Source organism: Typopeltis vanoorti, chromosome 3, assembly GCF_054136105.1.
Source record: "Typopeltis vanoorti isolate ZY-2024b chromosome 3, IOZ_Tvanoo_1.0, whole genome shotgun sequence".
Lineage (NCBI taxonomy): Eukaryota > Metazoa > Arthropoda > Arachnida > Uropygi > Thelyphonidae > Typopeltis > Typopeltis vanoorti.
In genome coordinates this window covers 62,098,723-62,125,929 of record NC_143551.1, presented here as the reverse complement: position 1 = coordinate 62,125,929, position 27,207 = coordinate 62,098,723, and the positions used below count along the sequence as shown (strand labels likewise).

Genomic DNA, 27,207 nt, shown 5'->3' with positions numbered 1-27,207 from the left:
CAGGCAGTCTATCCTTCACAATCTACCAAAAACCGACACACACACTTGCCAATCCATACATGCTAATTCATACCACCACCCTTCACAAAAATATGAAGTCATTAACACCCTTAAAAACAGAGCTACAACAATTTGCTCTATCCAGCAAGCCCTGAAACAAGAACTAAAAATCATCAGTGACACATTCATAAATAATGGCTATAACAAAAATACGATTAATAAAATACTCCATAAAACAACAACAAAAACGACTCTAGATTACAGTAAAACCATAGTTATCCCATACATTAAAGGGTTATCGGAAAAATCAACAGAATCCTACAACATTATAACCTCAATGCCACCTTTAAACCACCCACTAAACTTAAAACCATATTCAACTCCTCTAAGGATCCTGTCCTCCCATTAGCACATCCTGGAGTCTATTGCATCCGCTGCACCTGTAACTTACCGTACATTGGTGAAACAGGACGGACAATCCCTATACACAAGAAAGAACACATTAGATACATTAAATATAATCATTATTGGTGAAGCAGGCCTCTCAGACCACGCACTCAACACCTTACACCAAATCAACTGGAAAAGCACCTACTCTTTACACTGCACAAAAACTTACTGGTACGAAAGGAATTTAAGGAAGCCTGTGAAATCCTGATAAACCACCCAAATATCAACAATAAAGATGGCATGAAAATTGCAAGGATCTGGATGGCACACATTCAGCCATATATAAGACCCAGCATAGTCAGGACTCTAGCCAATCTTCAGCTAGTATTAGAAACCATTCCATACCAACTGGCTGGAATGTACATGATGTTAATATATGTATATAGATAGATACTTGTTGTTGTGCCCAATGTATTTCTACAACCAACAGATAACACTAATAATAGGACTCTAGCATTGATGTATAATTCCCCCCCCCCCCCACCAGAGGTCAGGCCAACAATTGTTGTAGCGGTTGGTCAGTGTCGTCAGTGTCTTTAACAAACCAGTTTGATTGTAGTGTAACATGTTTTCTGTGTATAGTTGTATGCTCCAGAAAATGACCTTCATATAAAGGTCGAAACGTCGAATGTAGATTTTAGTTATATTAAATTTTATAACTATATATTAAATTTTATAGATTTTAGTTATATTTTTATTCAAACACGGTAGTTGTCTCCATAATTTTCAAAAATGCATTCAGATCACCGTACAAGCTTAAAAGAAAGGATAGTCAATGAGACTTTTCTTATTTCTTGCCTCTTCTCTCCATTTGAATTTGTGCACATTTTTATGTTGGAACATGGTGTTAGTAATAACCAGTCCATGTCCTGTGCAGAAATCCAACAATTATTTGCCATTATTATTAGCTTTGCTCTTTTCTCCAAATTTTCCCAATATATTTTTGTATGTCTGACAATCATTTCCTACTCTGCTATTTAGATCTCCAACAAGGACCAACTTTTCCTTTTTCACTGTGTCAGATGCTTTCTCTAAAGCATTAAAAAATTCCTCCGCTTCTACCTTAGTAGAAGCTTCTGTGGGACCATAGGCACAAATAAGTCCCATTGTCCTGTTCCCCAGTCTGATATTTGCCCACATTACTCTACTTGAGACTGCCTGCCATTCAAGAAGATTAGCCTCATATTTAGTGTTGAATACTGTGGCTACTCCTTCTTTTCCTTGATTGTCATTGCCTGAATATAACATTTTGTATTTATTGCTCAGAAAGATCTCACCAGTTTTTGTCTTTTTTGTTTCAGTCACCCCCATTATGTCAATCTGGTACTTATCTAATTCCTCAGCTAGCTCCATTTCTTTGCCATTCAGGCTTCTTATGTTGATAGTACCGATCTTTAACTCTGGGGTTTGAGTTAGGGTTTGTTTTCAGATTCGTTCCAGTAGCTGACTTTTCGCTGTTTGCCCTGGTTCCCTGGCGAAAACAACGGAGGCCTTGTTTAACCAGGCAACGCCCCAGCCGGCATGAAATTTTGTCATGTTGTACCATCATGTAATAATTTGGTTTAAGCTAATAAGAATTACAATTTGGTCTGCTAAATCCCAAATTGCCAGCCCATCCTCGTTCGTTCAGTATTCAGGTAGATACCCAACAGGGTGCATCACGAGAAGGTGAGGATTGGACATTAGGTCAGAAGCCATGGTTCGGTTCTTCGCATTCCTTTAAAGGCGATGTGGAGGTCTCCTCTCAGTTATACAGCTTTGACCCTTAAGCACCACGGATAATTATTATTATTATTATTCCTGATACCTCCAAGGAGTCTGAAGACTCATCGCAGGAGGACACCTACAACTGTCTCAACCACTACATCAAACCTATACTACAAATCATCTCCATCAACGCCATCTACTGCCCACCTCCACCACCACTGCTACTAGTATTCTATGTTTGTAAATTGTGTGTGTTCCGAAGGGCCGATTTGTCTTTATGCGGGATGAAAATCCCGAGTTTCTGGGAGAAAAAAACCCTGCTACCTCCGTATAAGATCGGCTAACTCACCTTCGATTGAAAATCGTCCAGATAAAGATTCCTCCCATTGTGACGAGAATCGAACTTAGGCCTATTCCAATCGAAGGGCGCAATGTACCCTTCGATTAGTGTTAGAAATGAATGAAGAAGATGTATACTGAATACTCAGTAGATTAAATGTTAATAAGGCAGGAACCAGATGGAATTTCACCACATGTTTTAAGGGAACATGCTATGGAATGGCCCATACCTTTAACTTGGTTGTTTAATGAAAGTCTTGCAATGGGACAGGTTCCTGGAGAGTGCAAAGAGAGAAAGATAGCACCATTGCATAACGGTAATAGTAGAATGGAGGTATCACACTATAGGCATGTTTTGTATTTCTTATATAGTTGTTAAGATTTTGGAGAAATTGGTAAGGGCTTGTATACAGAACTGGGTAGATGAAGGCAATATTATTTATTAGTAATCTGGTAACCTTTTACAATAACAATGGATGAGGATAATGTAATACAAACTGGGTAGATGAAGGCAATATTATTTATTAGTAATCTGGTAACCTTTTACAATAACAATGGATGAGGATAATGTAATACACTGTAATTTTTTTTGGATTGTTCAAAGGTCTATGACAGGATGTCACATGACAAGCTGCTTTTTAAATTGTATCATATGGGTTTGAATATCAGGTTAGTGGGATTGGAATGCTGACTGGCTTTCTTATAGATACCAGAGAGTTGTATATGGGAGAGCGGTATCAGGAAGTAGGAAGGTTACAAGTGGTGTTCAACAGGGTTCAGTATTGGAACCATTCACTTTTCAATTACTGTTCAATCATTATGTCAATGCTATTGTTACAGGACTACAGGGAGATATTCAAGTTGTGTGAGATTATGAGAATATGATGATTTCATCTTGAAAAAGTAGTGTGTAAAAAAGTTTAAAAACAAATCAAAGCGGAGCATTCAAAGTTAAGCAGGGTACAGCATTTTTCAACAAGATAAGAAAGGAAAATGTAGTGGTAGAGTACTGCTTATGATAAGTGATGACTTGTGTCCTCTCAGAGTGGAGGCTTTGGAGGGCAGTAACACTAATGGTTTTGAAAGCATATGGAATGAGGTACAAGTGGGCAAGACAGGATATTTAGTGGGGTGTTGCTATAAGCCAAGGAGCACAAAGGGTGAGGGACAGGAGATGTTTAAGTAGTTGAGCTTGGCAAGTGCAAAAAGAATGTTTGTTATGGGAGGTTTTTACTACAGCAGTATAAATCGGGAAGAGGAAAATGCATATAGTAATAAGGGAATGGAATTTCTAGAATTCTTGAGGGACAAATGTCTTAGGCAACATGTAATAGACGGAACTAGAGGTTCAAGAGTTTTGTATTTGGTCATAGCACCAGAAGAACTGATTATAATCGAGAGGACATCTCTTCCCCCAGTTGGAGAAAGTGACCATGTGATTTTGACTTGGAAAATGAATAGACATGCAGGAGTATCAAAGAAAAGGGAACGTATATGGAATTATAAGGCAGGTGATTATAATAGTCTTAGATATCAACTTGGGGCAGTTCCATGGAAGGTGGAATTGGAAGGCCATGATATCATTAGTGCTTAGGAAATTGTGAAAGAATATTTGTTAGCAGCAATAGTAAGCTGTATATTCCATGGGTGAAGAAGCAGACACAATTTGGTGTCAAGTGGATGACAAACAATATCAAACAGAAACTGCAGGGGAAAAAGAGGTTATGGAAGATATATAAGGAAAGGGGTGGAGGACAGATACCCGAAGAATATAAGACGCAGGCCAGGAGAGTGACCAGAATGGTGAGGAAGGCAAAACTGGATTATGAGAAGAGATTGGCACTGATCCAAAGAAAATCTTAGGGAATTTTTTAGCTATGTGGCCAGCAGAAGGAGAAATGATTTTGGAAGAATGACATTGTGGGATAAAAATGGGAATAGAATGAATGATGCAGAGGACATAGTGGAGTTGTTCAATGAACACTGTATTGGAGTATTTCATCCTGTAGAAGTAAGTTTTAATACTAGATCGATAGAGCAAGTTCGGGGTTTAGAGGTGCAAGAGGAGAGTGCGTGTTTCAAATACTGAGTATTCCAGATGTCAATGAAGCTGTGGGACTGGATGGAATTTTGCCATGAGTTTTGAGAGAATGTGCTAAAGAACTGACAGCTCCCTTGACCTGGCTTTTCAATGAAAGTCCTGCTACGGGAAAGGTACCCAAGATAAGATAGTGCCATTGCATAAGGTTGGCACCAGACTGGAAGTGTCAAATTATAGACAAGTTTGTGTTTCATCAGTAGTTGTTAAGATCTTGGAGAAATTAGTGAGGGCCATATACAGCATTGGGCAGATGAGGGTAATGTTATCTGTGAGAGTAAAAATTAATTTGTTAAGGGATGCCCTTGCTTTAGTAATATGATTGCCTTTTATAATAACATGACAAGAGCAGTTGATGAGAGAAAGGCATATTCTGCCATATTTTTGGATTTTGCAAAAGCATTTGACAGGGTGCTACATGATAAGCTGATATTTAAGTTGCAGCACATCGGTTTAGATATCAGGATAGTTAACTGGATTCAGAATTGCCAATCTGATAGGTATAATAGAGTTGTGTGTGGTGGTGCAATATCAAGGAGGCAGAAGGTTACAAGTGGAGTCCCACAGAGCTCAGGACCTGTATTGTTTAACCTTTATATCAATGGCATTGTCAGTGGATTGCAGGGAGATATTCAGTTGTTTGCAGATGATGTGTGTGAAGCCTGGAAGGATTATTAATAACAGTGTAGTTGTAAAAGGATTTGAATAAACTAGACGGTTGGGAAAATGAATGGGGATGTCGGTTTAATGCAGCAAAATGTAAAGTCTTGAAGTTTGGGATACATTGATGGGAGGCTGCATACTCAATTGGAAGAGCTGTACTGGAGGAAGTAGGGGAGACATGAGATTTGGGTTGTTGATGATTGATAGAAAACTGAAATTCAGGGAGCATATTACAAAAGTAGTGAAGGTAATCCCAGGGGATTGCTGCAATACTGAGAAGGAAACTGACCTGCAGAGATAAAAGAGTTATCATTCCGTTGTATAAGATCCTAATCAGACCGCACTTAGACTGTTATCCTCAAATTTGGTCCCAAGATTTAAAGGGGATAAATTAACTGTGGAAAGGGTACAGAGGTGGATAAAAAAAATTATTTCAGGACTGTACAATGTTAGTTATGAGGATTAGCTGAGGGAATGTGGACTGCAGAGTTTGGTGGATAGAAGAAGGAGAGGTGATGTGATTGAGACTTTTAAACTGTTGAGAGGTAGTTACAGGGTAGACATTGGGGAGTTCTTTCACTTGATGGAACAGCGGGAAGGAGCGATGACAAGGGGCCATCCCTGGAAATTACGAAAGGAAGCTGTGAGTAACACGGTGAGGAGTAGTTTCTTTGAGTGGAGGGTGTTTGAAATGTGGAATGCATTGCCTGATTGAGTGATGAGAGCACGAACGATCAATGAGTTCAAGGAGTGGTATGATAGACTTTGCGTTTTCTAGGAAGGCCTGTCCAAGATGAGTCTTTTGACTCCATGGAAGCCTGAATAATAATAATAAATAATAATATCATTCAAGAAAAAATGAAAAAATTTGAAACCAAGAACCAATCCTTGGTGATTCAGTGACAAACCTGGAAGAAAGCATTGATTAATTCAGCTAGAGAGGCATGTAGTGAGGTTGTTTGTAAGGATGGAGAATCTGAACATAGGGGACTCAGCAAGTTAAAGAGGTAGTCAAGGAAAAGAAGAAAACATATTGAAACTTCCTGGAAATGAAGTCAGCTTGTGTTTTTAGAGAATACAGAGAAAAATGTAAAATAGTGAAGCACAGTAAAACGCTAGCTAAACAAAAGTAATAGGAAGACTTTGATAAGAACATAAAAAATAAATGTCAGGTAGGTGGCAAAATATTTTAGAGGCTATTGAAAAGCTTAGAAAGCAAGCAAAGAGTAATGTAAAAAAGAGTAATGTAAAAGGAATCAAGGATGATAAAGGTGACATGAAAACTGAAAATAAAGATATTCTAGACATCTGGAGTAATTACTTTGAGCAGTGTCAGTACAGTGGTAGAAAACACCCAACAGGAATGTAGTCAGGAATACATATCCATACTTGAAGTAGAAAAAGTCATTAAAAACTTGAAGTGTGGAAAGGCAGCTAAAGTAGATAATATTCAACCCAGAAATGCTTAAGAATGGAAGTATAAAAGTTTTGCAGTGGCCACACTGCATAATTCAGAGAGCCTCATCCGAAGGTAGAATTTTGGATGTTGGAGTACAGCTCTCATAATGCCCATATACAAGAAGGGAAACAAAACTAAATGTGAGAATTACAGAGGTATTTCCCTGAGTGTTACTGGTAAGATTTAAGCAAGTATACTTGAGAAACAGCTAAGAAAAATTTCAGAAGGAAAGCTTGGTGAAAAAAAAGCTGGATTCAGGCCAAATAGTGGTTGTCAGGATTAGAATTTCACATTAAGATAAATAGTTGAGAAATCTTGGGAATATATCAAGGATTTGTATTCAAGTTTCATAGATCTGAAAAGCTCTTCAAAATGCTACAATTATATGGTGTATATAGGCATTATATTGAGCAATATATATAATCTCTATTTAAGCTCTAAGTCAGCATTAGAATTGAAGAGATATGAAGTGGTATCAAAAAGTTTCAAGACTAGCTCTGTTTACGAGAAATTACTTTATCTACATTTACACACTATCACCTTCAAAATAGTCCCCTTGCATAGCAATACAGCACTCACAGCATTCCTGCCACTTCTGGAATGTGTCCTGGAAGTCTTCTTTTCAAAGCGTGTCAAGCACCTTCTGCGATTCGTGCTGGATCTCTGCAACAGTGTCAAAGCAGCAACCTTTGAGCAGGATCTTCATCTTCAGGAAGAGGGAGAAGTCCGCAGGAACTAAATCTGGTGAGTTGGGTGGGTGTGGAAGTGAGATCATATTGTTTCAGGCAAGAAACGTATGTGTGAGGAGAGCTCAGTGACAGGGTGCATTGTCGTCGTGGAGCATCCAGTTTTTTGTGCGCCACAGATCCAGTCACTTTCGCTGAATGTCCTCCCTCAGATGCCTTAAAACATGGCAGTGGAACTCGCTATTGATGGTCTGGCTCTCCTGGGGATGAATTCTCGATGCACAATGCCACGAATGTTGCAAAAGACGATGAGCATGCACTTGATCGAGGTGCGGACTTGCCTCGACTTTTTCGGTCATGGAGATGATGGGCTTTTCCACTGTGAAGACTGTTGCTTCATCGCAGGGTCAAACGTCTCTGTGGCAGATTTGCCGAGTTTCATGCAGAATTTCATGTTCGCTCTTTGTTCTAACTTGCTGTCCATGATGAAATTGCAGACATGGTAATGCACATGGTCAGAATAGCACCAGTGCACAGCTCCCGATGTACACAGGACGATGTCTTTTGACACACTGACTTATGAAGGTCGGTGCTCCCTGTGACTGTGCGTGCAGCCTTGTGCTGCCATCTGTTGGCATGTTACAAAACTAGTCTTGAAACTTTTTGATACCACCTCATACAAGAAGATGGTCTGATGTAAAATCAGGTGTACAATAAGGGTGTACATTATCTCCATTGCTGTTCATTATCTATATTGATCAAATTACGAAGGTAAGCAGTATGAAATCTGATATCAAAATTCACAATGTTAATCTCGGTTCTTTGCTTTATGCAGACGATTTATACTTCTAAATAAATCTGCTACAAGTCTGAAAGATTCCCTAACAAATTGAATAACTGTTGTAATAAATTTGGTATGAAAATAAGCAATAAAAAGACAAATATAATGAAAATAGGTAGTTGATATTTTGAAAATATCAACTGTATCCTGAATGGCGAACCTATAAAACAAGTAAAACATTTCGGCTATTTATTTAGGCACAATTTTTAGTGAAGATTATAAATTAATTATGGAAATAGACAGCAGAATTAGTAAAGCTAGTATGGTAGTATCAGCAATAAAGGAATTATGCCATCTCAGTCAAATGTAGAAGGCATATTATCAGTCAAACCTTCAAAACAGTTAGGTGAGTTTGTAGATTCATTGGCACATTGAATTTCTATTGAAAATTTATTCCTAATTGTTCACAGCTATTGAGACCCATAGTGTACTTGACAGGGAAAGGTGTTAGATTCAATTGGGATAAAGCTCAACAAGAAGCATTTGACAACCTAAAACTGGCATTAACTAAAGCTCCAGTTCTTGTTTATTCTAAATTTGGTGAAAAATTTTATCTTTCTGCTGATGCTTCAAATGACTGCATTGCTGCTGTATCAGAAAGAAGAGAAGATTTTAAGCCAGTAGCTTTTATTAGTAGGAAATTATCAGGTCCAGAACTGAACTATTCAATCTTAGAAAAGGAAGCACTAGCAATAATTTTTCCACTGAGAAAATTTAGATACTTATTGTTAGCACAACTTATTAAAATAAGATCTGATTACCAGCCTCTGTCATTCCAAAGTACTATGAAGGATAAAAATCAGCATATAATTAGGTGGGCACTGGAACTGCAGGAATATAATATTGATGTGGCTTATATTCCAGGAAAAAGAAATGTAGCTGATTATGTATCAGCTGCTATATGAAATGATGAACCCTATGTCTAATCTTCAGAGCAGGGATTCCAGTTTTCTGTTTTTCACCCTCTCCTTCTCCATGCAGTGTAAGTGATAATCTTCAGGGGCATGCTTAGAGACCCAAACCCTCTTCCATTTCAACAGTCTATACTGATTTGTACATTAGTAAAAATGGTGGTACCATAGGCCATCAGGCAGTACACAGGCCTGAACTTGTCAGTAGCAACTCAGGATGTAGGAGGCACTGTTTAGGCCATGTTAAAGCAAAATGACTGGTCATCCTCAGTATGATGTCATGTCCAAAGAATCTATACTGATCACTCTTAGTATGGTGTCATGTTCAAAAAGTCTATCTCCCCATTCTATCCTTCCATTTAAACATAAATGAATCTATAATGAACACTGAGACAAATACAAATCACACTCAAAAACCAATCCCAACAAAAAATACAAATGTTGCCAGAATCTCCATCAAAATAACTTACTTTCACATCCACTTTACTAAGTATCATCCAAACCTGACCCCCCTACTCTTGACAGAACTCAAACTATAGACTTCAGGATTTTTATGTCCAAACTATAGACTTCAGAATTTGTTGTACCACAAAGACGGCACCTATGCCTTTGTGAGATCTGACAGTGTTTGTTAGAGAATGCTGATTTAAAATCCCTTACTTTTGACAGCCTCTGGTTCAAGATTTTCTTGCCCCATTTAATAACATTTATCTGCTGCATTTACCAGTCTCCAAACTCAAAAAATCATTATAACCTCTTTACTGCAATCCAGCTATTCAAATAGTTAGGTCAACCTCCTAGGTGACCTTAATATCCATGACTTCAACTAGCTCACCTTTTCCAACACCACTGACCAAGCTGAGCAAGATGCAGAAGTTCTTGAAATAATCAATGATCAATCTAAATAAGCAAATAATGAAATATTGATGAAATTTCAATGAAATATTGATCAAATTCCAATAACCCTCTTCATTCTCCCTATACTCTTGATCTCTTATGTGGCATAAACACCAATACTTGCATAAACTCTAACATAATCAAATCATTAAACACCCACAGATCAACCTTCCCCCAACAACTCCTGACCTCATTCCTTTGGAACTACAAAGATATCAATGGGATGACCTCTGGAATTTCAACTTTTCCTTTCCATAGTCTGAATAGTGCTTCCAGTCCTCTGACCGAAATTCTGCTCTGAGCAAGTAACAAAAACTATCCTTGCTGGCATGAAGGCATTCATTCCAATTGGACCCAAATGCACAATGCCCCCAAAATTCTCATCCAATTCCCGCTCTGCAGTTCAGCAAAGTGTACCAAAACAGTTAAAGAAAAACTCAGCTTACAGCGGGTGGTGTTCAACAAGAACCCCCCCCCCCAGCTTCACACTGATGCTGAAGAAAGCAATAAAAGCAAAAAAGTTGTGCAAATATAAATCTGACTTCATAAAGGCCAACAGCAAAAAACTTATCTCCTGTCTAAATGGAAGTTGTGATTTCTGGTCACGACTTCTGAAGACCTTTCTAAAGCCACCAGATGTAACTTCTGCTGATGTGCACTTCCACTTATCTTTCTGATCCAGATAGACAGATAGCACCAGTGTTACAGTACACATAAATAAAACTGACTTCTTGGCATCACTCTTTTCCTCGAACTCCTGCATAGATGACCAATGCATATGTCTTCTTACAATACCAGAATCTGAGCACCATATGCCTCCTGCAGCAAAAACAAGAAGAAGAATAGAAGAATTAGAAAAATACTAAACAATGTGGGCACTAAAGAGGACTAGAAGATAACTTAAGTCTTCTGGTCCTGATAGCATCTCTCCAACTGTACTCAAACATTGTGCTCTAGAGCTAATCCTGTATTGTCTCTATAATCTTCTACACTCAGCAGATACTTATCTCAACATGTAGAAGCAACATATATCCAGCCTGTTCAAAAAAAAAAAAGGGAAAGAAAAGTCTATCATCAAATACTGACCAATCTCCATCACCTCAATCCTTTCCAAAATAATGGAGAAAGTCATCGATACTCAACTTCTTCTCTAAATAGTTCAGTTATTCAGCAATCTGGGTAATTCTGACCACAACCTAGTGCTCATCTCCTGCCCCATGCAACAATGCTTACACAGTCACATCCACATAAGAGTAGTTTGACATTATAACAGTGCCAAATGGGACAGCCTCCGAGACTACTATGCTTCATTTCCATGGTTGGACAATTGTTTCCAGTCTTAAAATCCAAACATATGCACCGAACGTATCACCAAAGTAATCCTCACTGGCATGAAAACATATATTCCCCACATTTCTCTGAACTGCCGTCCCCTATCCAAACCCTGGTTCTCCAAAAGATGTGTCAAGTCAAGGCTGTACAAATGAAAAATCAGGCATATCACAACTGGCTCAAATCAAGAACTCCATTCTCCTTCTGTGCCTAATCTGAAGCCAAAAACAGATGCAAGAAAATTATCAATGATTCCACAACAGAATTTGAACGGGCAAAAAAGCAGGAAACTTGCAACTTGTCCTAGTGGCAGCCATGCCTTTTGGTCTCTTGCCAAAGCAACTTTTGCCCTACACTACTCCCACCCCTATCATACCCAGATGGCTCAATTGCAACATCACCCACAGAAAAAGCTAATCTCCTGGCTTCACACTTTGCCTCCGATGCACACATAACTGACAATGGCAAACGCCCTCCAGTCATTCCAACTGCCCAATGCACAATGTCCCCCTGTATCCTTTTGCCAGAAAAAGATCACAAACCTGTTGTCAAAATTAGACATAAAAAAGTTCCTGGTCCTGATGGCATTCCTCCAATTGTCCTGAAGGTCTGTGCAGCAGAACTGACTCCTATCCTATGCCATCTGTACATACTCTCTCTTACTCCACTAGTACATATATATCCCAAAAGCTGGAAATTGGCCTATATTCAACCCATTTCTAAAAAGGGTGACAAATCGCTGCCACCCTATCTCACTCACCTCGGTCCTATCTAAAGTGATGGAGAAAACCATCAATTCCCAACTCTTACTCTGCCTTTAAGGTACCCAGCTATTAAGCGACCACCAGTACGGATTACGTTGATGCCAATCAACAGGTGACTTGCTCTCATATATCACCCATCTCTGGACAAATGCCATGGAAAAATTTGGAGAATCCCAAGCAGTTGCACTTGATATCTCTAAAGTCTTTGACCGGGTCTGGCACAAAGGCTTACTAAGCAAACATCCATCATTTGGACTGTCTCAGGACTTCTGCAGATGGATTGCCAGCTTTCTGCCTGGATGCACACTGCGTGTGATGCTAGATGGCTCCCGCAAGGTTCAGTTCTCTCACTGATCCTCTTCCTGCTGTATATCAATGACATACTTCAGTTGACCTCTACACCAATACACAGTTTTGCAGATAACAGTACATTGCACTCCTCCCTTTCATTTGATAAACCTTACCCTACACAATTCACTTCAACCCACAGAATATCAACCACAATTTCCCTTAATTTGGACCTCCAAGCCATCCTCCAATGGGGCTCAGATAACTTGGTCAACTTCAATGCTAGTAAAACCCAGTTCTGTCTTATTTCCCACAAATAAGAACCATTTTCCCCCAGTATTATTTTTGATAACATCCAAATTCCCAGACAAGATGAAATTTCTCTTATTGGAATTACCTAGAAAACAGGCCTCTCCTGTCATAAACACATCACAACTATTGCATCCTCAGCTTCCAAAAAACTAGGATTTAAAAAACTTATTCTAATTATAAGACCATTGGTTTAATACACATATGTACAAGAATGCCGACTAGTTTCGCTAGCATACTGTCTAGCTTTGTCAAGACTAAAAAAGGTGAAAACATAATAAATGCAAAAAAAGAAAGAATACAGAACCGTTTATAGCAGTTAGGCAATCAAATTTGACAGCTCGCGTGACAATGTGTGCATGTAGCGAGATGCTTCAGTCATTATTGTGAATACGCGTTACATAGTTTTTAGCATACTGCAGTTCCACCATACTTAATGAATTAATCAGATTTGTCCACGTATCTTTCAATATTGCCCCTTGATTTCTGTTCAGGTTATTTCCTGTTCGTAGGACCACTGCTGCTTCTTTGAATATTAGGCATCTGTAATCATCCTTTATATATGGCATTGAGCTGTTTTCCCAATCTATTGTGTGGTTAGAAGTTGAGAAGTGATGTGCCAAACTTGAGGTATCCGTTTTGTTGTGATTTACATCTCCAATGTGTTCCTTCTGTCTAATTTCCAGGCTTCTTGAAGTTTGGCCTATGTAGGAAAGTCCACAAATGCATGGCATTCTATAAACACCTGCATATTTGAAAAATGGAATGCTGTCTTTAGGGGATATTAAAAATTGTCTAATGGTTGTAGTCAGTTTAAACACAACTCTGATATTGTAAGGCTTCAAAATTCTAGCTATTTTAGTGGAGACTGAACCAACATAGGGGATGACTACGGATGAAACATGCTGAGTAGCTATCCTTTGTTGTTGGAGGCTATTTTTATAAAGCAATTTGTTGATTATGTTTTGAGGATAACCATTTTAAGATAGCGATTTCGATATTTGAGAAAGTTCTGTACGTACATCTTCTTCGTCTGTGACTATGTTTTGGGCTCTATATCATAACATATGGATGATGCTGTATTTTTGTGTATGATGATGATTGGAAGTAAAATGCAGATACCGGCCAGTATCTGTTGGTTTTTTATATATAGTAAGTTTAATATTATCATTCTCTTGTCTTTTGACTAGTATATCTAAAATGGTAGTTGTTGATTGTTTTCCAATTACAAAGTAAATTTGATTTTGTTGTGAAACAAGTTGATCTTATTTAAGAACACATTTTTCTATTTTTTGAAAGTTTATTTTTCACTTGGTTAGACTATAATAAATTTAGCTTAATCCTTTATCCAAGTGTGAGCAAACATAGTTTGCGCCTGAAAGTATCTTCAGGATTGGGGTAAGGTAGTACAACACCAGAAAACTTTCAACATCTTTCTCTAAATGCACAGTAATTTAAATAAAAAAGGTAGCACACCATTTGGCCACTCCTATAGGTGGAGATGACCTTGGTATTGCTTCTGCCTGGTATCTTCACATCTGGGCCTGGCTCCCACTGAAGAGACCTCAATAAAGGTCGAAACTAGTCTGGATAGTGGCCCTTCCCTTAATGCATAACATTATACATATCCGCAAGGAGATGTGTTTTGCATTATGGGAGATACTGAGACAGGAGTGATGTAAGCTTGGTCCACCTTTGCAACGAGTTGCCTGGTGTTGTACTACCTTACCCCAGTCCTGAAGATACTTTCAGGTGCAAACTTTGTTTGCTCACACTTGGATAAAGGATTAAACTAAATTTATTATAGTCTAACCAAGTGAAAAATAAACTTTAAACTTCTTCCTTGTCAATCTTCACCTATATATCCACACAGAGCACTGATATGCTTATAGATTCTTTGACTTTTAGTGTGTGGGATCAATATTAAAAACAGAAGTTCTCTCAATAAATATATTTTAGATGTGTGCTCCCCTTCTGATAACTCAGACCATAACCCCATTCAAGTTTCTTTCTCTACAGAACTTCTTTCACTCAACCACTGTCAGTCTCGTTTCATTAGCATACAATGGTGCAAAATGGAATGATCTTCAAAAATGTTTATTCCTCCTTTCCTTGGGCTGACTACTGTTTTCACTCTTCTGACACAAACCTGTTCTGATAAAATATGGAATAAATAACTCTTACCAGAATGAAGGCCATCATTCTCAACAACCCCACATCCTCCCAAAACCCCAGACTACTGTTCAAACTTCGGTTCCCCAATAGATGAGCAAAGCAATCCAAGGAAAAAATTATGTATAACACAAGTGGCTCAAAACCAGAACTCCAGCATCCCACTCCATCTGCACTGTAGCATGTAACAAGCTGAAAAAAAACAAAATAACATCAACAAATCCAGTCAGACTGTGAGGAACAAATGAAGAAAACCCACCTCTGCTTAAATGACCGTCATGCCTTCTGGTCCTCACCAAGGTTGCTAGACACAACTCTTCTGCCTATCCATGTCTCACTCTCTCTCTCTCTCTCTCACACACAAATAATGACAGTATTCTAACAGCATTGTTCCTCTCTTCCAATTCCTACTGATGATCAAAACAAAATAACTCCTCCCTACATTTTATCAAGACGTGCTCTCTGCATGCCTCATCTAATCTTTTCAGAGAAAGACAATACAAGAATTCGAAACTGCTTAGAAATCAATTTTAAGATATGTGCACCTGATTAATTAATTAATGTCCATCCCATATTGACTTTACAATCTTTCATATTCATGTGCAGGGCTTAACAAATGTGCAAGATTTTACTTGCCATGCAAAAAAATAAATAAATAAAAATAAATAAAATAAAATAAAATAAAATACTTGCCAAGACCTCAATTTTTTTTAAATGATTTGTCTCAATAATCAACAGCTGTTTCATTAAAAAATATATTCTATTTTATCCAGTCTGCATCTGCTTGCCTGTTAGCAAAATCCACTTGCCATGGGCAAGTGGGCGAGTGTATTTGTTGAGCTCTGCTCATCTGGCATCTACACTACTACAGAATGGAAACAAGCATATATATTATGATTTTTCTTTTTATTACTATTATTACATGACACTTCCAAGGAGTTCAAGAACTTAAAAAAAAAGAATAAATTATTCATAGGACGAAATTATTCTCCATGAAGTCACAAGAACTCAGATGCTTTAATTTTTAAAGCATCTTAAAAAAAATTTAATACCATCCTTACTGAAAATGTACTCACAAATAATAAATTACAACAATAATAATCTTCATCTGATATATTTTGCATGTCTTGCATTGTTAAATATGAGTTAGTGTTCAAAAAAGTATAAGAAACCTGAAGAGTGGTCTCTAAAATTTTGAGAAATGGGTATTAGCATTTTCATTATAGTTTCTCAAAGGCAAGATTTCCCTTCAACAGGATGATGGTATCATATTTATTATGTGTATGACATGTACAAAATTAAGAATGTGAAAATCAGAATATATAAGAAATATTTAATTAAAAAATGAGAAGTCATTTATTTCACTGCATTATCAGGAATAATTACATACCCTTTGCTGAGGCATGAAATAAGCATGCTCCATAGTAAACCATTCTGCAGTTCCTTTCTGAGAAAATAAAAATATAAATACAGTAACTAAAATCAAACTAATAAACTATACTAATTAGAAGTACAAAGTATTATGAGCTCAAAAATGCATTAAAAGCCACAGGATCAAAATTACTTTAAAAAAAAAAAACTTTCAAGGATTAGAAAAAAAAAAAGAAATTATTATTTTAAAACAAATTATTTTTTAGTTTAAATTGTTAATTTGATAAGCCTATAGTAAGATTTCAAGATTAATCAGAAGCTTGAATTAGTAAGTTATTAGTGATCTTCAGGCATATTCTACTTAATGATCATATTTATATGTGTTATGCCTTAAGTTAACAGAAAGTAGTACAATATATAACTTGCACATCTAGTGAAATGTCAAACTTTAAGACTATTAGATTTGGGATTAAAGTAAGGTAGGTGTACGTGTGTGTGTGTGTGTGTGTGTGTGCGTGGGAATAAATTAAAAGGAGATAATTTATTCCTACATGCAATGCTTATATTACATGTAGCTTATAAGTACTGATTAACATTTCTATTTATATTTTTGTATCAATTTTCATATTTACATTTATATATATATATATATATATATATTAACACTGTACAGTATAATTCACATAATAACACTATTTATGTTAGATCAGGGACTGAAAGACTGGAAATTGATTTTATTAGCAAATTTAGTTAATTCTATGTAATAGTTTTCAATAGGTCTCTGTCTTGACACTGGCCACTTGTCTCCGGAAGTGATGACATGTGTATTAGGCGAATCCGGATGGAGTCCAATAGCTGACAGTCGTAAAGTATGTGGTCAACAGTCTGTTGAAGGTGTGGACTGCAAATGCCCGATGGTGATTCCAGGATATGGAATCTGTGAAGGTAGTGTCTTAGTTTTCCATGCCCGTTAGTAGTGTTTTTTCAGCCAGAGTCCGTTTCTGATGCTAGTAAAGAATTCTTTTGTTGTTGATCCATTTTTTGATGTTTTCCATTCTTCTTCTTCCTACAAGTCTAGGCTTTTCTCTTCTGCAAGTGTTTTTATTGCAAATTTCGAGAATTTCTCGTAACTTGTTTCTAGTCGTTCGTTTCTAGCTGCTTCTTTAGCCAACTGATCCGCTCTCTCGTTTCCTCCCATTCCAGTATGTGCTTTCATCCAGCAGAAATTGATTTCCCATCCTTCTAGAGTGAGATTTCGAACCAGATTTCTTGTCTGTTCTATTAATGCAATATGATTGTTCTGGTTTTTAATGCCGTCAATAGTGCTTCTACTATCGCTGTAGATTGTTGCTGTCTTTTGCTGAGAGGTGTTGAGTTCTAATTCCTGGAGATATGTGAGTGACTGAACTATAGCAAGTTGTTCTACTTGGTTGTTGGAACAGAGAGGATGCAGTCTAGAACAGCGTTCTTGTATTATGGACTGTCTGTTGTATGCAGTGAATGAACAACCAACGTTCCTTTCGGTTTTGCTTCCGTCGGTGTATATTTGGAATTCGTCACTTTCAGAGCTTTCCTTCTTAATATTTGTTTTCTTTGCTGGGTGAGGCCACTTACTGTAGTGAAGCGGACGTTCGTAGCAATTTGGATCGATTTTGTAACTTTCGATATATCTTCTGGAAGTGACTTCATATATAAGAGATAATTCTTGTATTTTGAGGCAGATCAATGTTAGAGCTCCAATAACGCAAGTTGCCTCGAAAGATATTGTCCTGTATCCTTTGATTATGCATATGGCTATAAGGTGTTGAACTCTGTTTAGTTTTTGTTGGTTTATCTTTATTTTAGTGAATATTTCCAGGCAAGTGCAGCATAAGATATCAGTGGTATAGCACCGGTATATATCGTTTTCAGCGTTCTTTGGCCTAATCCCCAATTAATCCTTGCTGACTTAGCTAGAAGGTTTACTATTTGTAAGTTTTTTTTGGCAACATATGAGATGTGCTTATTGAAGGTGAATTTTTTGTCTATTGTTACTCCTAGGTATTTTAGCTCACTGTCTACCTCGAGAACTTCTCTGTTTAGGAAGACTGTTACAGATTGTTTTGAATTTTTTCGTGAGATGTAGAGCACTTTAGGCAGAGCTGGCACCAGAGTCTTTGTCGCCTGCATGCAATGTCTATCTAAGCGCCCCCTGTAATGATCCGGGCATGTGTAGTTCTTTTACGATAATAAAAATTTAAATTATTTGAAATTTCTTAAATAAATTTTGACAGAACAGCCACACGTGGGATCGCTAAATGTAACGAACCGCGGTTGTTGACTAGACAGGTTAATCGTTAAAAACCAAAATATTCAAAAAATTCTCAAAAGTTAAAGCAAATTCTGATAAAGCCATTTCACTTTACTCGTTGAATATAATGATACAGGGATTATAGCTTCTTACTGACCTGAATTGCTAACAAAATTAAAATGAATTTTGATTAAAATTAAAATTTATTTGAACTAAGGTTTAAAAAATTCTTGCATTTTACAAGTTACTAAATTCTTAGTAACTTGTAAAAAAAATTTAATAATTTTTATAAGTGGAACTATCTTTTAGAAAAATAAAAGAAACTGAAGATAGATGAGAAAATAAGAAAAGAATTCAGAAATAATTAGAACATTTAATATAAGTATTCAAAAAATAACATCATTACAAATAACAGAAATAAATTAAATTACATAAATATACTTGAATTTTTTTTTAATTAAAATTTTAGGGTTTTTGATTTCATATTCATAAAATTAGAAATAATGGTCTTAACATCTAATTTCGAACATATATCATTTTCAATAGCTATTAATGCTAAACTAACAAGCCTTTTTTTTGTGATATACTTTTTCTTAAGTAGGTTTTAATCAATTTCAACTTGGAAAAGGAACGTTCACCGCTTGCTACACTAACAGGTAAGGTTAATAGTATTCTTAAAGCAATTGAAAAGTTAGGGAAAAATAAATTATTGGACACAATAAAATTAAAAATATCGAAATGGTTTTGAATATTTAAATTATCCTTCCGAAAAATATCCTGGAAAGCACATAACTCGTCATATAGTTCTATTGCATTTATGTCTTTATTGTCGTCGTCCTTCAAGAGAATCTCTAAATCGTCACAATTTTTTCGTAAATCTTCATTATTAATTTATAGTAATCTATACAAGAAATTGAAATTATCATTATATGTTTTTAGTTGTTCAAAACGTTCTATTAACAAACACATTGCACGTCTAGAAGTGTATAAAATACATTCATTCTAAATTTATCTTCTGGTGATTGTGGCGTTTCGTCATGATGCTCGTAGTCAAATTGTCGTGTCTTCTTTCATCGTCGGACTTCCATACCAGTTTTAAATTCTTGTTCCCTGTCCACCTCTTCACTCAGTTCTTTTGCCATTTTTAGAACTTTTTTAAAATTTGTATCTGATCGATACTCTTGTAAGAATATTTTTAAGTTTTCGATAGATTCTAAAGCATTTTTGTCTTGAAGCATTTTACTCACAGGGTTTATTCTGTTAAGTAAATCATGCCCAGTTATAAGAGAGCAAATAAATTTGTAGTCCTTTATTTTAGCACATAATGTTTGTGCTTCATGCTGAGTTTCTTTATTAAAATTTTCATTATTTAAAATTTCAAAAAGTGCATTGTAAATTTCTCCTGACTGATATCGTAGAGTGCGGATTGCATTAATTTTACTTTCCCATCGCGTTTCTGATGGCTGTTTCAATGTCAATTTTTTTACGAACTCAGCATGAAGGTCATTTCATTCTCTTACAAACGTTGGGCAATCCTTTAAAAGGATTGCTCAACATTTGTAAGAGAATGAAAAGAAATTGTATATTTCTTGAATAATTGCAAAGAAAGTAATTGTATCTGCATTCACTTTGGCTGCATCATTAATGATTAAATTTAGAACATGAGCAGCACATGACACGTAAAAAGCTCGAGGAGTTTTGTTTAAAAACAAATTTTGGAGCCCATATTTTTTCCCTTTCATATTTGCTCCATTGTCATACCCTTGACCTCACATGTCTTCAATAGGAATGTTCCATTTTTCCAGTTGTTCCATTATTGTTGCACATACACCACGTCCTGTGGAATCTGATATATCTGCAAAACCTAAAAAGTTTTCCCTGATCTTGACAATTCCTTGTCACAGGAAACAAAGCAAATAATAATAGTTATTTGTTCTGTTTTACTTACATTAGGTGTGTAGTCAAAAATTATGGAATAATATTTAGATTTTTGAATTGATAATAAAATTGTATCCCTGATTGCATTACTTAAAGTTTCCAATATTTCATTTTGACTGTCTTTACTCAAATAGTGTACAATAGAGTACACTATTTGAGTAAAGGGTCCAAATAGGGCCAAAATAGGTACTCAAATAGGGTCCTTTCAACATGATTTTCCATAACGGGATCAAACTTCACAAACAGTTCTAAAACCGTTAGTTTTTAAAATTAACGGCAATTTTTTAAAATTGCCGTTATTCCTTTCATACAATTTAACAGATGATCCGCGAAAAGCTAAATTTTGGCTGCCAAGGAATTTTATAATTTCAATCAAGCGTTCTAAAACACTCATCTAATGTTTCTTTTCCATTGAATCTGGCAATCAATGGTAGTTTTGTTTTTTAAATTTTTATCAACTTCCTTCCATTTTAAGAAATTTTTCATGTGAGTTAAAATAGTCTTATGTCTAGGCAAAGTTGTACTTACATTTCTCCAATCGTTATAACCTTCTACAAGACTACTTGATTCGGTAGGTGTGAAAGGTTTGCAACAAAAGCAAAAAACAGAATTTAAAGTTTCGGAATAAATGAGCCATGTTCTTTGCACGAGCTCCCCATTTTCCATTTTTCTTTTGAACATGCCCCATTTCAATTAAAACAACTCGTAATTTTTCATCAATATTTCCCCATTCACCTGGATCTTCTAAATTTACAGAGTCTAACAATATGTTAGTTTTGTGGTCAACTACAACTAAACCTAACTGTTTTTCACTTAAATCACGTGTCTTGTTATCTTATTCAATAGTTGCAATACTTTCATGCAAACTGGATGATGTGCACGGTTCTTCAACTCTGATTTCTGATGTATCGAGTTGGTTACAATCTGCATCAGAATATTTTAATATTTTAACAAATTTATTAAGAGCCCCAGTTTGTTTCTTAACATCTGCTTCTTTCGCAGCATGACGCTTACGATTTTGTGCACCAGATAACTTTTTTTTAATTTTTGATTCCATTTCTATTTTATACCCACAAGAAATTATTACACAACATGACACAGAGACGAAATAATAGTGTGCACTGCGCTACTGTCAAGTAGCCTACTGAGATGCGTACCATATGACTGGTTAACTAGCAACAAATGTTTTGTACGAAAATTCGTTTCTGCACACAAAAACTGTTCACCATTTCACTTTAGATAGACTGCAGTAGACACAACATTCTGTAGCAAACATTTAGCCTGGTCTCACTGCAAAATTGTAAACAGCCGGCTGATCAAAGAGGCTGCAATATACAGTTTTTTAAAATTTTTATTCAGTGTATCTGGCCTTATTTATTTTAATATTGATCATTCTAAGAATTTTTTGTTTTCATGATAAAAATTTTTCTTAAAAATAAACTTATGAACGGTGCCCCAGTGGTGGTTCCCACTTTGCAGAGGAAGTGGGCATGCGGTGCATGCCCACTTCCGCTGGCCCTGACTTTAAGCTTGGTGCTATTGAAGGTCACTTTTGAGAGAATGTGCTAGGGAACTGACAGTGCCTTTAACCTGTCTTTTCAATGAAAGTCTGGCTGCAGGAAAGGTGCCCAGGGAATGGAAGGAAGGTAAGATAGTGCCAGTGCATAAGGGTGGTAACAGACTGGAAGTGTCTAATTATAGACCAGTTTGTGTGTCATCAGTAGTTGTTAAGATCTTGGAGAAAGTAGTGAGGGATCGTATACAGCATTGGGCAGATGAGGGTAATGTTATCTGTGAGAGTCATGGATTTGTGAAAGGGGCGCTCTTGTTTTAGCTATATGCTAGCCTTTTATAATAAAGTTACAAGAACATTAGATGAGGGAGAGGCATATACTGCAATTTTCTTAGACTTAGCAAAGGCATTTGACAGAGTGCCACATGATAAGCTGATATTTAAGTTGCAGTACATAGGTCTGGATGTCAGATTGGTCAATTGGATTCAGGATTGGCTGTCCTTCCATGTTTCATATCATCTGCGAACAATGGAATATCTCCCTGCAATCAACTGATATAAAGGTTAAACAGCAAGGGCCCCTGGTACTAAGCATTGTGGTACCTACTTATGACCTTCTGCTTCCTTGATGCCACTTCTTTATTCACAACATCTCAGGTATCTATCAGATGGATCTCCAATCCAGTTCACTAACCTAATATATAAAACGGTATTGTGTAGCTTAAACATCAACTCATGGGACACTCTGTCAAATGCATTTGTAAAATAAAATAAATAATAAAATACATGGCAGTATATGTATTTCCCTCATCAATAATTTACTGTATCATAAAAGTAACAATTACAATAATGATAACAATTAAAAAAAAAATTACTGAAACAAGAGCATCTCTAAAAATCCATATCCATGCACATCCTCAGATAAAATTGTGTCATCTGTCCAATACTGCACATGATCTTTCACTAATTTCTCCAAAATCTTAACAGCCACAAAAGAAATGCAAACTGATCTATAGTTTGACTCTTCCATTCTAATACTCCCTTATTCAATAGCACTATCTTACACTTCTTGAGGACCTATCCCATAACTAGACTTTAGCTGACAAGTCAAATCAATGGAACTGCAAGTTCCTTAGCACATTTTCTTAAAACAAGTAGTGAAATCTCCTCATAGGCTGAAGTAATGCAGAAGTCATATATTTCCCATATACAAGTAGTATAAAGATGTATCCTACTAAGGCAATTTATGTGAAGTCATTAGCCTCTATATACAAGTAGCCCAGTCATGAAGATACTTCACACACAAACTTTGTTTGCTTACACATGGACAAAGGATTAAACGAAGAATATAATTTCTTGGCATCTTTAATTTATAATTTTAATTAAAATGGTGGTAAACACTTGCCAGAATAATAATTCTAATAAAAAGCCTTTTCATCATGTATGTTCATATATAACTACACTAGGCTAATTCATATTTTGAACTGAAAGATTCATATTCTGAACTTAAAGTGAAAATAAGCTTATGACAATACTGCATTATAATGCAGTTACTGCATACAAATGAAAATCAGTCTTGTTAAATTAATTTTTTGCTTAATGGTATAACTGTTTTTATAAGAATGGTGATGATTTGCATGTTATGCAAAATAAAATGTTTGCGAATATTTGTCTATTATTTTAAAATTAATTTGCAGATGCAGGGTACGTTTTAGTTTATAACAGGGTGAGATAAATAGTGCCACCTAGATAGGAATTATTTCCTATTTCAGAAATAGCCGCAAAGGTATCTTTGAGCATATCTTCATAAAAACCAACTTTTAATAGGAACAGTCAGTCTATGATGGAATTAACTTATTAAATTAATTACATAAGATACTATTTCCTGGTTGAAAATAAAACTTCTTTATTACATTCATCAGAGGCCATCCATAATCAAATAACTTTATAGTGAATGAGATGATCTTTAAAAAATGTGTAAATTATGTGAAAAGAATAAAGCAATACATTTTGAATGTATTTAGAGCGATGTTGAAAATTCACTCCCCACTGGTCTCTGATAACTCACACGTAGCGAATGGATTTCTGGAGCTCTATCTATATCTATCATTATTTCCTCCATTCTCCACATGATTCTGTGATATACTATACATTGTCACATCTCACAAGTGAATCCCTACAATAGACTATCTCTGCTACCATCCACCCTGGCAACTTCAGTTTTCCTGTTCTAATATTCTGAGTATTAGAGAAGGAAGCATATTGCCCAAACAGCAATCTCTCTAGATCAGCATCCCTCCATATTCAAATAAAGCCCATCTCTTACACAGTTCTCCTCCATCATGAAATGCACTCTAGGCATCTACATAAGTTTAACCTCTCTCTCTCTCTCTTGACACATTCTTGCTATCATATCATTCATTATTGCTGCTCTTCTTCTTCCCAACTCAGCATTATCATGTCTGGGCAGCATGCTCACCATCCTCCTTCTCAAGCTTCTCTGCTACAGAACCTCTGACATTGACTTCAGGTCTATTGCCACTCAATTCACACCACCTCTCAAGTGATTCATATCCATTCACATGTTCACCTCACTTAATTGCCACAGTTACATTCACCATCACTCCTTCAGGCAATCACTCTTCTATAATTATGTTTTGAACAAACACCAAGAATCATATTATAGAATCTTTATATATCATAACTCTCGCTAATCCATTCATTCCTTGGTAACCAGTATCCCTCCCTCTCACTCTCCCTTACCCTTGTTCTCTCAATGACCTACCTTCCTCTCATCTCTTGATATTTTCCCATGCACCTATACTATCACAACATCCTCCCATTACTTCTGTTTTCCTGGTTATCCTATTATCTCTCTTTCTATTATTCCCATAACTCTCTTTCTCACCCTCCACTTCTATTCACCTCATGTTGAACACAAAATATGTTTAATAATATTATTATTATGTGGGTGTTTCCATAGAGTCAGAAAATTCATCATGGGGGTACTCACTATTTACACACCTCTAGTGATATACCAGTAGTCACTTACTCTTCTCCTGGATTCAACTCATCCATAAGCTCCTCTTTGATATCTGCCCATCAGCCACCATCTAATCCAAATCACCAGCTTCATATCCAATCCTATTTGTTCCAATTTATGCAACAGAGTTTCAGGTAGAATCCTGTCAAATGTCTTTACCAAGTCCAGCAGTTTCACTGAGTAACCATTTCCACTATCCAACTCAATTATTACTTTATTATAAAAAGTAAGCAAATTACTAATGTAAGACCTGCTCTTCACAAAATCACGTTTCTCCCTATAAAGTATCATATTACTGTTCACCTACTCTTGAATTCTGTCTTTTATCAACTTCCACAATACCTTAACCACCAGTCCTGAGATACTCATTGGCCTATAATTTGCTACTTCTGTCTTGAAGCCATCCTTTATGCAGTGAAATTATTTAGCCCTCTTTCTACTCTGTTGCTGCTTTCCTAGAACTGAGACTTAAATAAAACAGCTTGGTCAGAGGAGGTGTTGATTCCCCTGCACAGTCTCATTTAATCAAAAATGACATTTAATTCCATTAAGGTTCTACAATACTTTATTATTATTATTATTATTATTAACATTTGACCTCCATGGAGTCAGAGACTCATCATGGGAGGTACTCACTATTGCATACAATGCTCTTCCAACCGCATCTTAAACTGATTCAGTGTGTCCACATCCACAACGCACTGAGGCAATGCATTCCACTCACCAACCACCCTCCATGCAAAGAACCTGCTTCTCACTCCTTTGCTCACATGCTCCTTATACAGTTTCCAGAAATGGCCTCTTGTTCTACTCCCCTCTCCCATTCTATAAAAAATCTCTTCCATGTCTACCTGATAACAACCCCTGACCAGCTTATATGTCTCAATCATATCCCCCCCCCTCTTCCTCCTATTCACAATGCTCTGAAACCTACATTCTCTCAATTTGTCCTCGTACTCCACATTCCAAAGACCACTGACTGCCTTTGTGAATCTTCTCTGTACTCTTTCCAAAATATTCTCGTCACCATGAAAACCCAACAATAAAATCTGTGCACAATAATCCATATGAGGCCTGATCAAGGCCTTATACAATGGAATCATAACCTCTCTATTTCTACATGTCAGAGTTCTCCGCATCATTGCCATTATTCGATATAATGTCTTCACAACTTGTGCAATGTGGCCCCTGAATTTCAGGTCCGTGTTTACCACCACTTCTAGATCTCTCATCTCCTCTACTTCTGTTAAAGTTTCCCTACCAAGTGGATACTTTGTATCCCATCGTTGCTTAACAATTTGTATCCCATCGTTGCTTGGCAACATTGAACTGACAGTTCAACTTACCTGCCCATTCATGCAATCCATTCAAGTCCTATTGTAAGGCATTAACATCAGCCTGACTGTGCATTGCTCTCCCCAGTTTTGCATCATTCACAAACAGCTGGATATCACTAGTCAAACTGTTAAACCCAACCAAGTATCATTAACATACAAATTGAACAACAATGACCCCAAAACTGACCCCCTGCTGCACACCACTGCTGACCTTTCTCTTTCGAGATACTGCACCCCCATATACAATTTTCTGATACCTATCCGACAGCTAGTCACTGATCCAACACAGGAGTCTGTTATCCAATCCCATCTGTTTCAATTTATTTAAGAGCTTGTCATGTGGCAGTCTATCAAAAGCCTTTGCAAAATCCAAGAACGCCACTGTATATGCATCTTCTTTGTGCAAGGTATTTGTCACCTTGTTAAGTACATAAGTAAGTTAGTGAAACAAGATCTCCTCTTAACAAACTCATGCTGATAACCACAGAGAATACTGCTGTTATAACCCATTTCTGTATTCTACTTCTCACCAATCTCTCCAGGACCTTCACCACAACTCCAGATATACAGACCAGCCTATAATTTGAAGCTACAGCCTTATCACTGCCTTTATGCAGTGGAACAATTTTACCCTCCTTCCACTCGCTTGGAATACTATTATTACTTGGAATACTATGCAAAATTCTTATTAAACACGCATGCCAATGCTACTGCCAGTTCCCTGGAACATACCCTTAAGATGCGTGGTGATATGTCATCAAATCCTATCGCCTTATTAACATCAAGGTTATTTATTTTT

At 36.6% G+C, this 27,207-nt stretch overlaps 1 protein-coding gene across 1 annotated transcript in view; it reads right to left on the bottom strand.

Annotated features, from left to right (window-relative positions):
- LOC150108197 (BAI1-associated protein 3-like) overlaps positions 1-27,207 on the bottom strand; it is a 709,720-nt gene that overhangs the window by 338,371 nt on the left and 344,142 nt on the right. Inside the window, exon 16 of the mRNA XM_090390426.1 lies at positions 16,307-16,363. Within this exon, the coding sequence (XP_090246552.1) occupies positions 16,307-16,363 (57 nt within the window). The remainder of the gene's footprint in view (positions 1-16,306; positions 16,364-27,207) is intronic.